Consider the following 15,814-nt stretch of genomic DNA (forward strand, 5'->3'; position numbering starts at 1 on the left):
TATAACAAGGGGTCAGATTAGAGTAGTGCATTATTAACTGACGTGTTGATGACACCATTATTTATGACATTTCTGTCAGGATTACGACCCCAACGATAAACTCGTTCCACTCGCTCCTACCCCCCTTGCTCGAAGCAATTTAATTTTATGGCACTAGTGAGGTCCCATAGAGGTACGCGGGTGGTGGGAGGAGTCACAAGTCAGAGCCCTTAAATTCGGCTCAGGCCGTTAGACAAACACCAGAGCGGGGATAGTCATACATCATCTGGATGGAGACTACAAGTTGACTGCAAGGAGATTCTTTTCTGCTGGAGAGGTTGACGCCAGTGGTGATTTCCTACAAACTTATTCTGGAAAGAGAAGGCATGGATATTTAGGTTTGTCCACAACGCGAGTGTTTGTTCGACCATGGAGTGCAGCCTTTATTGCCAGGTGGGTAACTTCGTTCAAGACCGTAAACTTTCAACATTTCTTTCGCGAGTCGTGCGGTCAGTCTGAGCCACTTAGCGGCGGGTAACATTTATTATCAGGCGTTGTCAAGCCAAGAGCTCGCTTTTCGGAACGAGTCGTTGTTTCACCGAATCAAAGTACAATGGCATTAGATGAATCACGGTATTTGGGCTTGTCTAATTCGTTTGTTTTTCGAACATAATTGGGGAGAAAACGAGTAAATGGAGGCATAACGCATAATATAACGTACAGTTTTCACACTATTCCCAACATGACTATAACTATCGTCATGTTGGGAATATATGAAAGTTTTTATATTTACGAGATGAGCTTTGAAATAATCAATATTGGTAGTTAGATCTGTAGCCCGCCTATAATGGGGTGGTTGTTTCTGTTTATGTTGAGGCAAAACAGTGAAAGCCACTTCCATCTTCCGTTTGGTTTCACTTCCTTTAAAAACAATAAAACGCGCACACACACAAAAAACCTCCTGAAATATCTACTTCTATCTGGATCAATATATATGATCGTCATATTTTAGAAATGAGCTTTGAAATAATCAATATTAGTAGTTACATCTGTAGGCCGCCTACAATGTAATGCATGAAGCATTTAACCTACAAGTTTTTTTTTTTTTTTTAAAACGTAGTTTTTTATTTTTTATTTTTATAGAGGCGCGATTCAGTAAATGTGGTTCAGAAAGTGACCTCAGCCATGTGCAACTATTATTCTTCCTGTTACTTTGGTTATCGGTTAGACCTGCGTCTTTCCGCTTTAGCTGTTAACGGAAAATGTGATCGCTCCTTTCACAACCCATATTGCCTTTCTGCAAGACTGAACGGAACCATCAAAGTCTGAGTGGCATTTTAAACGCGAAATTGTAGATGAGACTATGTGGTTATGATTTAAAAACGAACAAAAAACAATAAAGGCATTAAAAAAAAAGAGAGAAATTGTGTGTGAAGCATTTCAAACGGGAAGGAACTGAGTGATTGGAGGAGGGGTGCATTTCTGGCATCTTTTGCCCAAGCAGGGGGTAAGAGGAGAGGAGGGTGGATGGTGTAAGTAGACCTTTATATTCACGCCTAGTGTGTTAACAGCAACTTTGAACCATTCCTATACTTCTCCCCCCACTCCACCTCCCGCCGTTCTTCCCTCCCCATTCCTCATCCCTCCCTCCTTCCCTAAAAGTTATCCCCATGCTCCTTTTCTTAACCATTCTACTCCTGCCTCCCCAATCGCCCCCAAGACTCTTCTTCTCCCCCACTTTCCCTCTTACCCTAACCTCACCCTTCATCTTGCCTAACCTTAACCCTTTCCTCCCCTCTTCTGTCCCCCCTCACCCATCTTACCCCTCCTCTTCCCCCTCCTAACCCCTCACCAACTCTTAACCTAACTTCATCCTTCTTATTGCCTAACCCTAACCTTTCCTCCCCCTTCTCTCCCCCCTCCTCACCCCTCCCCTCTACCCCACCCTCCGGCCATCACTCTACATATTCCTTTTTTTCCTGTCACTTCCCATTTCCTCCTTCTTTTGATCATGAACACCAACATAACGATTCACTACAAGCTCCATCTGAGCCCAGCTCAGATGAAGCACCGGAATATGCCAGCCATATTCTACGCAGCCAACACAGCACATGCAAACCAAAAGGCAGCGCCCTGGAGCACACCGCAAGCACCATACACCAACCATATAAGGTAGTCCCTGTTGCTCAAGGTGGTTCTTGATCTCGAGTGAGAGTGCATACCCTTTGAGGTACCTAAGTGGGCTGGGAACCAATCGTGGTGGGCCCGCAGCCTCAAAGAGTGATTTCACCAACCCTTTACTATGCATATTTTTTATGTACTCTGCATGTTTTGCATGGTGCATAAAGGTTGGCTGTTTTGCCAACTTCAAGATGACTACTGTCCTGAAAATACAACTTTTTAGAGAAGATTAGATTTGCTCTTGGGGATTGGAATTAGACATTAAAGTCACATTTTTAGCTAATAGTTTTGGCAGAGTTGGGGAAACTTCCAATATATTTTCTGGTATGTTTCCCACTGCAAAAATCTACCATGTTTGGGGTTTTGCAGAAATTGGAAGGGAAGTGGGTCTTGGCTATGATTTTTAATAAATGTGAAATATTGCACAACTACCCATTGTGCAGGCAGACATACTGCTTCTAACCCACTGGCTGTTATTGGACCAACCAAACAATTGTGCTTTGTGGAAAATAAAATGCAAACTGAATGCTACTCTTGTAGTTTGCGTCTGTGACTCTATGGTTCTTTCCTCCTGCCAATTAGATTTTGCCTATTCCTTGTTCAACATGGCTAATACATTAGCTTGGATGCTTTACCCTTTTTGCTTTTAAACCTTAATCATGGTCAATAACAAATTCACAAAAAAACTTTCCTCTGAAACGTTCTACAACAGAAGGACTGCCCAAATATTCACCACTTCTAAAGTGTTAACCTAACTCGGGGGTTGGCAACCCAAAATGTTGAAAGAGCCATATTGGACCAAAAAACAAATCTGTCCAGAGTTTCAAAAAATTAAAATGCTTATCATGAAGGCAAAACGGGCTTTAAAAGTGTTTATATTAGCCTTTTATCAAAATTGCTAAGTGCATACATAATTAGCAGTCGTGATTAAATGTTTGTTTTTCTTGCACTGCGTCCTGGAAGTCGGTAAACTCGATCTTCCCAGATGGCAAGCGGATAAACAGACCATGGAGAGAAGGGGTGAAATCAGAGGATCTGGCTTGCTCTGGCTAAGCAGCGTCTGCGTGCAATGCTCTGGATGGGGGGAATGGAGCCCCAATGGTCCTCTCTGCTGTCTTCACCACTCTTCGCAGAAACTTCCAGTCTGACACCTTGCAGCTTCCAGACCAGACGGAGATACTGCTGGTCAGCAGGCTCTCAATGGTTCCTCTGTAGAAAGTGGAGAGGATGGGGCGGGGGAGCGAAGCTCTTTTTGTTTGTCTAAGAAAGTGCAGGCGCTGCTGTGCCTTTTCACCAGTGAAGCGATGTGGGTTGTCCAGCTGAGGTTGTCTGTAATGTGAACCCCCAGGAACTTAGTGGGGGTCGAGACCTCCTGAAGTCTGATCTCTTTTGTTTTGTCGACGTTCAGGAGCAGCTTGTTCTGCACCAATCAACAAGATGTTGTACCTCTTTTCTGTAGTTCACATCATTGTCGTCCTGAATGAGGCCCACAATTGTTGTGTTGTCTGCATATTTCATGATGTGGTTGGTGTTAAACCTGGGACAACAGTCGTGGGTCATCAGGGTAAACAGCAGGGGACTCAGGACACAGCCCTGGGGGGAACCAGTGTTTAAAGCAGGGGTGTCAAACTCCAGTCCTCAAGGGCCGCTGTCCTGCAGTGTTTAGATGTGCCACAGGTACAAAACACCTGAATCAAATGGCTTAATTACCTCCTCAGTTCTCCAGAGCCTTGCTAATGACCTAATTATTTTATTCAGGTGTAGTGCAGCAGAGGGACATCTAAAAGTTGCAGGACACCGGCCCTCAAGGACTGGAGTTTGACACCCCTGGTTTAAAGAAATATTGGAGGTGTTGCCCACATGGACAGACTGAATTCTGTCTGTGAGGAATTCCAGCAGCCAGTTGCACAGTAGCATATTGAAGCCCAGGGGGATCAGTTTGCATACCAAGTCCTGGGGGATGAACATATTGAATGCTGAGCTGAAGTCCAAAAAAAAGCATCCATATGTGGGTGTTTCTTTTCTCCAGGTGTATTAGGCTCAGATGAAGAGCAGTGGAGATGGCATCCTCAGTTGATCGCTTAGATTTGTATGCAAACTGGAAAAGGTCAAATGATGGAGGCAGTATAGAGATTATATGACCCTTAAGCACTCTCTTGAAGCACTTTATGATGGATGTTAATGCAACGGGTTGAAAGTCAGTAAAACGTGATGGTTGATATCTTGGGCACTGGAATAATAATATCTGACTTAAAACATGAGGGGACAATGGCCTGATACAGTAATGTATTGAATATGTCCGTGGGCACTTGGGCTAGCTGGTTTGCACACTCTACAGAGCAAACATTCAGGTAATCCTTCCGCATTGGCAATGAATGCAAATGATTAGGTCCAAGAATTGTAGCATGTCTCCTCGGCTATTTTCCTCTTTTCCCCTTAACCATCCGTGGCCCACCACAAAACCCGTCGGTTTGTTTACAACAGCCCCCTGCCTCGCAAATCCTGCTGAAAGAAACGTAGGTTATGACGCAAATCTTCGTTGACAAATGTTGAAATTTACTATTTATTCTACACATTTTATAGCATTGGAAAACGTTAAGAATGATTGTCATGTTTGTCCTCCTACAGAAACTATATTAAAACTAAAAAATACACATCTCCCACCCCTGTTTTTTTTTTCCATTTTCAAACATTTTTGAAAAATCTCCCGAGAGCGTTTAGGGCAGTGCTAAAGAGCCACATGTAGCCACAAGTGGCTCTTTAGCCGACCCCTGACCTAACTCAACAGAGATCCAGTCAATTGGTGCTTGTCATCTCACAATGAGTGGACTGTAGATTATCTGAGTACTGTGAAGTACTATTCATCTTTTGAATATTCATGGCTACCATTTCAGCATGAAGACAAAACAACACTCCAAGCAAATCAGAGAAAGGATTATTGAAAAGTACAAGTTGGCGAATGGATATAAGGCACTGAACATCCCTGGGAGTTCAGTTTAATTAATCAAGAAATGGAGGGAATATGTAGCCTAAAGTCCTCACAACCTGAGTGACTGTGCAAGAAGGAGACCAATGAAAGAGGACATCTTATGCTGAAGGAGTTTCAAGCTTCAATAACTGAGATGGGAGAGACTGCAGGCAGCTGCTCACTGAGATTTTTACCGGTCAAAACTTTGAGAGGGTGAGAAGAAATCCACTGTTGAAGAAAACTCATGTCAAGACTTGAATAGAGCTTGCCAAAAAGCATATGGGAGACTCCAAGGTCTAGAAAGATCTTTGGTCTTTTTGGGCGTCTGACAAGATGCTGCAAACAGGAAGAGGAAGTGAGTCTCCAGAGCCATTACACAACTATGAAGAAGCATATGATCTGAAAAAGAGGAAGAAATGGCTTGGTCCCCTCTGCAAGAGATCTATGGCCTAAGAGAATATTCATTTTTAATCAAGACAACAACCTGAAGGGGCTGCGCAGTTGATAGAGCTGTTGCCGTGCAGCAAGAAGGTTCTGGGTTTGATTCCCGGCTCCGGTCTTTCTGCATGGAGTTTGCATGTTCTCCCTGTGCATGCGTGGGTTTTCTCCGGGTACTCCGGTTTCCTCCCTCAGTCCAAAAACATGACTGTCAGGTTAATTGGCCTCTCCAAATTGCCCCTAGGTTTCAGTGTGTGTGCATGGTTGTGTGTCTGTGTTGCCCTGCGACAGACTGGTGACCTGTCCAGGGTGACCCCGCCTCTTGCCCGGTACGCTAGCTGGAGATGGGCACCAGCACTCCTCCCGACCCCATTGAGGGACAAGGGTGTAAGAAAATGGATGGATGGATGGACGGACAACAACCTGAAGCTTCCAGCTAAAGCTACACAAAGAAAAGAGAGAATATGGGAAAACGACAACTTAGATGTTGTGGAGTGGCCAAGTCAAAGCCCAGACCTCAGTCTGATGGAGAATTTGTGGTGTATTGTTAGAAATGCCACCAAAGCCAAAATCTGTTGATCATGATTTGTTTGCAAAGGCAAAAAAGGTCAAATGAGCTGTTGAGTAAATTTATGTTAACCTAAACACGTCACTGTCATTTATTAAACATTGTTTTAAATTATTTTGGGTTATGTGACTTTTTAACTGAGTTTGTAGTTTGATCAATCGGATTGATCTTGGGGAGGGGGGGGCTTTTCTGTTACGCTGTAATATTCACAACAGTTTTCAGTTCTTTAAACTCCAAATGCATAATGATGGTCACTTACAGTAAATGGAAGCAATTGCTCATCTTTGTGCTATAGACTTTACACTCTCTTGCAAGAACCGCAAAATTAAACTTCTGTCCTTTAGGCTAACAAGTGGTAAAGTTGTCCAAGATGATATATTGAAGACATAGTTGGCAACATAATATATTGAAATATTTTATTCTTAGGGGAAAATGTATCATCAAAAAGAATCGCCAAGATGGAAATCCCCCAAATTAGTCTTTGACTTACTACTTGCTTAGTGGGAAGGAGAGAATGCATTGACTTACAGTCTGATGGTCAAAACGCAAACAGGCAAAAGAACTGCTCTTAATTATACATGGGAAAACAATTGCAGGGTGGAGGCTCGGGGAACTCTAGAATTGAGCTGTTGAGGGTGGCAGCACGTTGGGAGTAGCTCTGTACTTTCATAATAATGCTTGGATCCCTTAAAAGGGGGGGATTTTGTTTGTCCCATCATAGAACACAATGAAACCTTTATTTTAATTAATGTGAATAAACATACAACAATAACAGTGAGGATTGATGGTCCTAAGGACACACATATTGCTCAGTACATTAAATATATAATCAACATTTAAAACGCACAGCTCTAGAGACTATGTATGAATTCTAAAGTCTGATGGCCTCGGGTAGAAAGGACTTGCTGTAACGTTCTTCAGCACATCTGGGCTGGAGTAATCTTTGGCCATATCTGCTCCTCAGGCTGCCCACCACACTGTTAAGTGGATGAAAGGGGTTTTCCTTGATGGCTCTGATCTTCAGCATTCGGTCTCTCGTCACCTCTTCTAGTGAAACCAGCTTGATCCCTACAACTGACTCAGTCTTTATCAGTTTAATTTTGGGCTCTTTCATCGCAGCCCACCGTTGCATTGAAGATGGAACTAGTCAGTGATGACTGACATAAAGAGCATCCCACTGCAGATGTTAACCCTTGTGTTTAAAAATGGGGTCTAACCGACCCCACACTCGTATCACTTGTATCATTTGCCTCAGTCCTCGCACGCACAAGGTTTAAAAGACTTGAGCTTCTGTAGAAAATGGTCTGCTCATGGCCTTTTTGTAGCGTGTTCATAGTTTACTGTAGCTTCCAGTCTAGTGTAACACCAAGGCACTTGTAGGATTGAACTTATTCCTGAATCTGCCCCTAAGATGGAGGTTGAGAGTAAATGTGTTTTCTTATTGAAGAATCTGACAACCATTTCCTTGGTCTTGTTTACGTTAAGCAGAAGTTGGTTCTTTCCGCACCACGTCACAAAATATACAAGAGTTTGACATGGATATGACCCAGATTGCACCAATGGGAATACACCATGACAGCCGCTGGTGTTGGTGTGTGTGTCAGCTCGGATGATATGGAACCCGGGGAGGACTACCGCTGAGTCGGGCGTCTTAATTATGTGTTTCAGAAAAGACATGATGCTACATTCCTTGTATGCTTTATGTGTCCTGGAGAGTCCTTCCAACTCTTCCGTTTTGTTGGCCAGTGTGCTTCACACCAGCCCGGCAACCTCGTCGTCTTTTTATGTGCAGCTCTGGTGGTATATCTGGTTTAACTCCATGCATGAGGCCTTCATGCCTTAGTGCCGTCTGCTGATGCAATTCTAGCGGGAGAGTCTAGCATGGCTGCTCGATGTGAAAGTAAATGGTCAGATTAAAAAGTTTATAAGAAGAAATGCTCCAGACCGGCTAACTGTCGTATTAATTTCTAAAATTAATTTAAAAATTACTACAAAAATTCAATAATATCGGCAAAAAACGATCAAACGCTCACAGTTTGGGACAGGCTTCTGTTGTCAAGGCGCCATAGCAACGTCAAAATGAATGGATGAACTTCAAGCCCTGACAAGAACTCGGCAAGAGTATAAGGAACGCGGTATTGTGTGATTTACGGAGACGTGGCGCAGGACTGTCCCAACACCAACATCTCTCTGCCAGGCTTAATAACTGTACGAGCAGACAGAGATTTAAAGAGCAGCAGGAAAAAAAGGGAGGTGGATCAGAAGTGTTTGTGAACGACAGGTAGTGTCATCCAGGACATGTTACTGTGAAGTGTTGTCTCTGTGGTCCAGACATTGAACTCTTGCTTCACTCCTGGTTAGGAAGATGGCTGTTAGGAAATGGTCACAGGAAGCAGAAGGGCCCCTTCAGGCTTGTCTTGAAGCATCCCACTGGACTACTCTCTGCCAGCCACATAGAGATGACATCAATGCCATGACTGAGTGTGTGACTGACTATATACTTCTGTGTGGACAGCACCATACATGGATAACAACTCCCAGATCACCAGTGACCTAAAGGAACTTTTAAGTAAGAAAAAAAGAGCCTTTAGGGAATGAGACAGGGAGTTATTGAGGAGTACACAGAAGCGGCTCAAAGTCAAGATTAGAGGCAGCAAAGAGAAGTACACGAAGAAGCTGCAGAATAAACTGCAGAGGAACAATATCTTAGATGTGTAGTTGGGGATGAAGATTAAATGCTTCAAACAAAAGGAGGATCAGATAGATGGAAGCCTGGAGAGAGCAAATGAGCTAGACACATTTTTCAACAAGTTCAGCTCAGGAACAAGCTCATCATCATTATCCTCTCCTGTCCCCATCCATACAGATATCTCACCTTCCTCTGACTCACTGCTTTCATCAGATGTCATATCTTCCACCTCAGTCATGGACTCTTCTTCTTCCACAAGTTTGTCTTCATCCAAATCAGGAGATGCTGCTGCTCCCTTTGCCTCCGCCTCCCACTTTTCTGTATCTAGAAGTCATGTGAAGAGGCAGTTGGAGAGACTAAACCGGAGTAAGGCTGTAGGTCCGGATGGTGTCAGCCCCATAGTCTTGAAGGCCTGTGCACAGCAGCTTTGTGGGATTCTGCAACATCTCTTCAACCCTAGCCTGACTCAAAGGTTCCACTGTTGTGGAAGACATTCTGTCTGGTTCCAGTACCAATGAAAACTCACCCATCAGTCATCAACAACTATAGGCCTGTTGCCCTGACATCCCACATCATGAAGATCTTGGAGAGACCCCTGTTGGCTCACCTAAATAAGCAGACAAGCTCATATCATTGCCCATCACCATGGAGTTGAAGATGCCATCATACACCTGCTTCAACAAATCCGCTGTCATCTGGACAAAGCAGACAGCACTGTGAGGATTGTGATTTTTTTTTTATTTCTCTAATGTAATACAATTCAGCCTGATCTGCTTTGGTGAAACTCCAGAAGACACAGGTGGAGGCCTCAACAGTCGCCTGGATCTATGACCACTTGACAAATGGATCACAGTCTGAGACTGAAGAATTGTGTGTCTAATGATGTGGTCAGCAACACAAGAGCACCACAAGGAACTGCACTCTCACCATTGCTTTTCTCTCTGTACACTTCAGACTTCCAGCTCAAGCCGACTTATGTCATCTTAAGAAATACTCGGATGACTCTGCAGTTGTCTGGTGTGTCAGAGATGGACAAGAAGCTGAGTACAGAAATCTGGTGGACTGCTTTGTCATGGTGTGGGATTAATGATCTCATCTTAAATGTGAACTAAACAAAGGCGATTGTTTCAGGAGGAACACTATTAGATCATTGATGGAAAATGTCATTTTAACCTTATTTAATCTTGGATGGAAATGCTGAACGCCTAACCTGGCAGTTGTCTTAAAAACCTGGCATGTGTGGAATGCATTGTTGGTACTTTGGTTTGACCCTGCAACTATGGGTGAGGAACTAGAAGTTTCTGTTGGAATGCTTATCGGCTCTCTTTCCTGCCATAAAACCGTCCCCTTCAAAGATATGAGGGGCAGCTTATAAAGTGGGGATAAGGATCGTCTTTGAGGTCCATCTGGCAAGAGATAAGATCAGACTTTGGGTGTGCCTTCTTTTTTTTTTTTTGTTGTGACTATTTAACCATGTAACGTGTGTTGTTCAGGGCTCTTCTCCTGACTGCATTCAGTGAGACTGGTCTTCTAACGCTTTTGCCTTCGAATGAAGAAACTTAGTCAAAGATTGATATTTCTCTTATTATTGAAACGGATTCTCATTCTTTATTAAATAAAATTTCCAAAACGCCATCATGGAAGAAGTTGGTTGAGGAAGATGAATACCTTGGTGTTCGCCTTGACAATAGACTGGAGACACAGCAGTGACGCCATCGCCATCTATAAGAAGGGGCAGAACAGACTGTACTTCTTGAGGAAGCTAAGATTCGTCAATGTTTGCACCAAAATACTGCAGGTCTGTTGTTGAGAGCATCATCTCTTTCGCCATAATCTCCTGGGGCAGCAGCATCAGAGCCAGGGACTTAAAAAGGCTCAATAGCCTGATTAAAAAAGGCTGTTTCTGTTCTGGGGACGACTGTGGAACCTCTGGAGAGGATTATGCAAACAAGGATTCTTCATAGGATCAAGAAAATTATGGACAACCCTGACCATCTTCTTCATGAGATTATCTTGGGAAAGCAGAGCATCTTCAGTCAGAGGCTTCTTCAGATTCAGTGCAGTACAAATGACTGCAGAAGATATTTCCTTCCAACAGCCATCACCATCTTCAATAACTCTTTGAATAATCTAAATTGAGTCTTTGATTCTTATGCTTTCTGTTGAAATAATTGGTAGTGGGTTTTAAAGTTGACACACAGAATCAGCATTTGTATTTGAAAAGCAAATGTATGTTGGAATTCTGTCTATAAATCAAGTCATTCATGCCCTTATTTGCAAATAAGGGCTCCATAAAATAACATTTTTGGATAATAGATTTTCTGGGTTTGTGACATGGAACACACAAGCCAGTCAGTGATGAAGATGAACTGCCCTCTGATCAGCCACAGCATTAAACCACTTGCCTTACTTTCTGTACGACTTATGCCTCCAAAAGAAAGTCTAGTATGTTGAGTTAAGAATGTAAGAGAATCTCTCTGGCTGCAGATTCTGCCATCCAATGTGCTCTTTGGAAGATCTGTTTGTTCAAATACCAATTGAGGCCTTTTGCTACTTTTTATTGTCCTTCTGAGCAGCATTGAAGTTGCATGGACAGTGACAAGTTTTTTGGGTACGTCCTACTGACAGGAGATGTTGGACCAGATCAGATATTCCCTCCTGTTTATTTACTCTGCATTTGCCTGGAAGAAGCGAGGGAGCTTTGAAGGGTAGGCTAATAGATTTTCTTCCAGTGTCTGCAGCCTGCAGAGCTCTAATTTTGTCTCGAGTCCACAAGAACACCAAAGGGTTGAGGTTTTAAAGAATTTTGTTCTAGTTTTCAGATCATTTAATCTCGCAGGAGTTAAATATTGTAGCTGGTAGCTGTTAGAATACCATTTCCTAATCGTATCATTTGTCAAGTATGGTGGAGTTGACCTCACTCCCATAGGTGATCTAAAGATGGAGTAATAAAAAATGTACCTGCTATGATACAAAATGCAAAATTAAGAAATGTCACTGATTGAGGAAACAAGGTTGTGAAGCAGCATTACCTATTTATAATTTTAAGAATAATCAAAGTAGTAATTATGTTTAAGATTAGTGGAGTTTAATGTAGGTTGTTGATTTGTAGTGTCATGTTGAAAATGGATCGTAGGTGAGCGTTCTGGGAATAGAGGAGCTGAAAGGAGCCCGGTGTTGACCAACTGAAGCATGAGACAGACGCACGGACCAGGACAAGGGGAAAAAACGAGAAGAACTGGGCGCATCAACTCAACACATTACATTTTGGACTAAGCACCACTGAAGAACTAAACAGCAACAGCAAACCTGAAAGGGAATTCGGTCACAACTGAACATTTGGATTTTCTTTAACTCAAAACCTGTTGTTGTAAATGACAGTTGTGTATAGCTAGACAGAAATCACAATATTATGTTGAGAGAACCAGGATATGAAAGTTGATTTTGTGTTGATCTTCCTGTCAAAACAAGTGTGTTCAGTGATGGAAATCCTTGAATCTTGACCATTTGGATGGTCTTTGTGAAAAACCACACAAAAATGACTGTAGTAAAAGAATGTGTGCATTGCAAATGTTGTGATGGAAAATGTATCTTTTATTAGTAGATTTGTTATCTTGATCAGTTGCCTAATTGATAATGTTAGTCATGATGTTTCAGAAAAAAGTTTCAAAACTGATTTTTAAAGTGCAACAGGTCTGCTATTGTGCATTTGCTCATCTGTGATTCTTGTCATTTGAGGTCATAATTTCTAAGGGGCACTCTAGGAAATTACTTGTACACTTCATTAGTAAATTCAGAAAACAAAAATAAATCTGCCTTGGCTTAGACTGAGGAAAATGCTAATCTTTCAATCCTTTTCATATAGACCCATTTAATTAATTTATCAGTTTAACTCTTGGCAGAGTCCCTTGAATGGTGACTATAAATTTTTTTTCTTGTATACTATATTCTGTTTTCTTCTGATTTTCTTTAGTTCTTGTGATGTTTGAACAAACCCATACATATCTGCAGATATGCATCTGTCCTTGACCCCTATTAATTCTGGGTGGAGGGATGACAATACTGATTGTCTCTGCAGATCTGACTCTTCATTGTACTTCATTGTAGTCTATGATGGGTAATTATTATCCACCATAGGCACAAGGATGGATGGAACAATGGCTGTGTAAATGACAACAGGTTTGCCCTTTAGTTGCCACAAGAAGTACAGTCTGAACCTTCCTCCGAAGAGTGCAAGTGTGAAGAACAGCTCATGTCAAGTGAAAAGGGTATTTCCTAAGAATCGGAAATTTTTGGTAGGTAAAGGAAAAGTGTTCTCTGGAAATCCATAGTCATCACTACACTTGAGCAAGTCAGTGTCCAGGTGCTTCTGAGTGGAACGGTGGTGTTAGGTTGTGAATAACTTTTATATCATCCCATATATGCATTACTCATTAGTTTTTAAAGTCTATAACATTTTCTTTGTGTCTCTATAACTTGAGACACAGGTGATACACAAGCATTTCTCATATACTATAAGAGAAATGTTTGCAGAACAGGCTGCAGCCAGATGACCAGAAACTCTGGAGCCGACTTGAGGGCTTGCCTGAAAACGCACAAAGCCCAAAGTTTAAATATCAAATCTTGTGGCCCAGAGAAGTAGGACCAGTGCGTAAGGCCTTACGAGTGGACCTGTCAATCCACCTTCTGTCTACATTCAGGTGGTTCTTGAACAGAGAAGTGACAGTGGTGAAACTCGGGAGTTTGCTGAGGGTTGGTTTCTCCAACAGCAAGAAGCTACAAGCTTTCTGCTGGTGGGCAGTTGGAAAGCTTGTGCCCCAGTAATGGTAAGAAGCTGCTACTATGAGATGGTGGAGGATACCTGGGTTGGTGGTATTCAATTTAAGACCAAGCTGAAATTGACTTGGTTGGATTCTGGTATAACCTGGGTGATCAAGGTGAAGCAGAATGAAGTGTGGTTACAAGTTGGCAGCATTGTCATCAGCTCCTGTAGCTTTCCTGGTCTTTTGATGCCAAGAGAGTTCATTTACATTTTCTTCTGAGATCTTTGATGCAAGTAGAGGACCTGAAGGAGAATAGTTGGTAGAGTTGTTGGTGGCCAAATGGTTGAAAGTGTCTTACTAGTTTTCAAACATACACAAGAATCTATCAGCCAATTGGATAGTGGGGGTCATTACAGTGTGAGGAGATGGGCTCCTTTAGTTGGCAGACTTGAAGACCCCTGGCAGGGTCCTGCAAGGGTATCCTTGCAGGGTACCTACAAGGGTTACCCTACAATAAGTTTCTTTGGTTCACGGTTTATTATTGTTGTAAGTGTGACATCTTGGTTTGCACATGGCTGTGGTTGACGATATAAACAAACTACAATTTGTGCAGTCAAATCAGTCCTGTGAAATCCGTTATGATTAATCAGTCCTGGCACTGACTTTGAAGTTTTCATTTTGTGTCAGTAGTGTGGAATGAGATGAAACATACAGTGATCAGTGAGTCTTAAAGCTGCATGGAGGTGTTGTATAATATGCTTCTTTTTAGACCAACAGTGGTCCAGTGTATTTGTGTATCTGGTGGGATACTTTACAGGCATTACCTCGGAAGTCCTTTGGATAGGTTTGTGCTGTTCAAAACTCTCAAGGACAATAATGAGAGCTACTCTGTGTGTGTGTTTTTTGTTAAATCGCCTCTGCAACTTTAGATTTTTAGCTTCTGTGCAGGTTTGTGGAAAGTAAACGGTCTAGAACAAAAATAACTCCTTCAGCGAGTGAGGTTGATTAAAAACTGCCTCTTGGTAGTGTGCCTCTTGGATGTGTTCAGAGCTTTGGTTGCAGAGATGGCATATCCAGAGTTTTGCCAGTGTGCAGACATTTACTGAGTGGATAGACTAGAGCAAAGCACAAAGTCTGCACCAAGTTACAAAAATTTAGAAGTGCACAATAAAGTGGGTGAGGTCATGCACAGGGGTGTTGATGGCCGTACCATACTGCACTGAGTTCAGTGCCTCAACTATATATAATGAAGGTACTGGTAAGATATGTTAACGTATCTAACGCAAAAAGATACGTTGGATAAAGATTAAGAGTGGAGTGTGACAGAAGAAGATAAAGGAGAGATGGATTAAAACGTCACAGAACTTGCAGAGTTTATAGCTATGAAGTGATGCGTGGTTTGGAGGATGTGATGGTGCAGCTGCACGTGACTGGTGAGAATTGCCCTACAGTTTATCTCTGGCTAGACCAGGGGTGGGCAACTCCAGGCTTCGAGGGCCGGTCTCCTGCAACTTTTAGATGTGTCTCAACTTCAGCACAGCTGAGTCAAATGTTAGCAGGACTCAGGAGAACCTGACTGGACTTAGGAGGTAACTTAGCTGTTGGATTCAAGTGTGTTGGACCAGGGAGACATCCAAAAGTTGCAGGACACTGGCCCTCGAGGACCAGGATTGCCCACCCCAAGGCTAGACAAAAAAAAAAAAAAATTAATTACTTATACCACAGGAACGCTATGACATAACATTTTAGTGATTTTGAAATTATGACTTTTTGTATATCTCAGTATGCCTTGAAACGGATAATTAGGTCATACCTAGATCTAATGAGGACAAAAAGGGGCTTGGAAGTTTGCAAGGTGTCCTTGCATTTTACCAGAACTCTGCATCCTTCCTTTTGCCCTTTTGCCATGCTTTGAGCTGATTATGCATTCACTGATGTGCGCTTTATTTTTTTATTGCTAGTTTGAGCCCCCACCCCAGCTGTGTACGGCCTTGTGCCATTTGGCAAGGCACCTCACCTACCATACCTGCTGGTGTTGGGCAGAAGAGTTGATGGCATAATATAGTGGGCTTCCCCAATGCATGAGTGGCTACAATCCATAGCTTGCCGTCATCAATGTTTGAATAGTGCAACCGAGTTTGTTGTAAAGCGCATGTCTAATGTCATAAAATGAACAAGTTTAAAGGAATTTTGCATCCAAAGAATTTTTACATATTTCTTTCTACTTA

At 42.4% G+C, this 15,814-nt stretch overlaps 1 protein-coding gene across 6 annotated transcripts in view; it reads left to right on the forward strand.

The window, feature by feature from the left end:
* Positions 1-216: 216 nt before the first annotated feature.
* The window catches only part of LOC103472337 (uncharacterized), a 43,240-nt gene continuing 27,642 nt past the window's right edge, over positions 217-15,814 (forward strand). For 5 of the 6 annotated variants that reach the window (XM_017307634.2, XM_017307636.2, XM_008421904.3 and 2 more), the window contains exon 1: positions 219-432. In XM_017307634.2, coding sequence (XP_017163123.1) covers positions 409-432 — 24 coding nt within the window. In that variant the 5' untranslated portion in view covers positions 219-408. Of the gene's footprint in view, positions 433-15,814 lie in introns of all 6 variants that reach the window. The other variant, XR_014089615.1, reaches the window with a different exon arrangement.

This window comes from Poecilia reticulata, chromosome 11 (genome assembly GCF_904066995.2).
Source record: "Poecilia reticulata chromosome 11, P_reticulata-male-v2, whole genome shotgun sequence".
NCBI classification, from domain to species: Eukaryota; Metazoa; Chordata; class Actinopteri; order Cyprinodontiformes; family Poeciliidae; genus Poecilia; species Poecilia reticulata.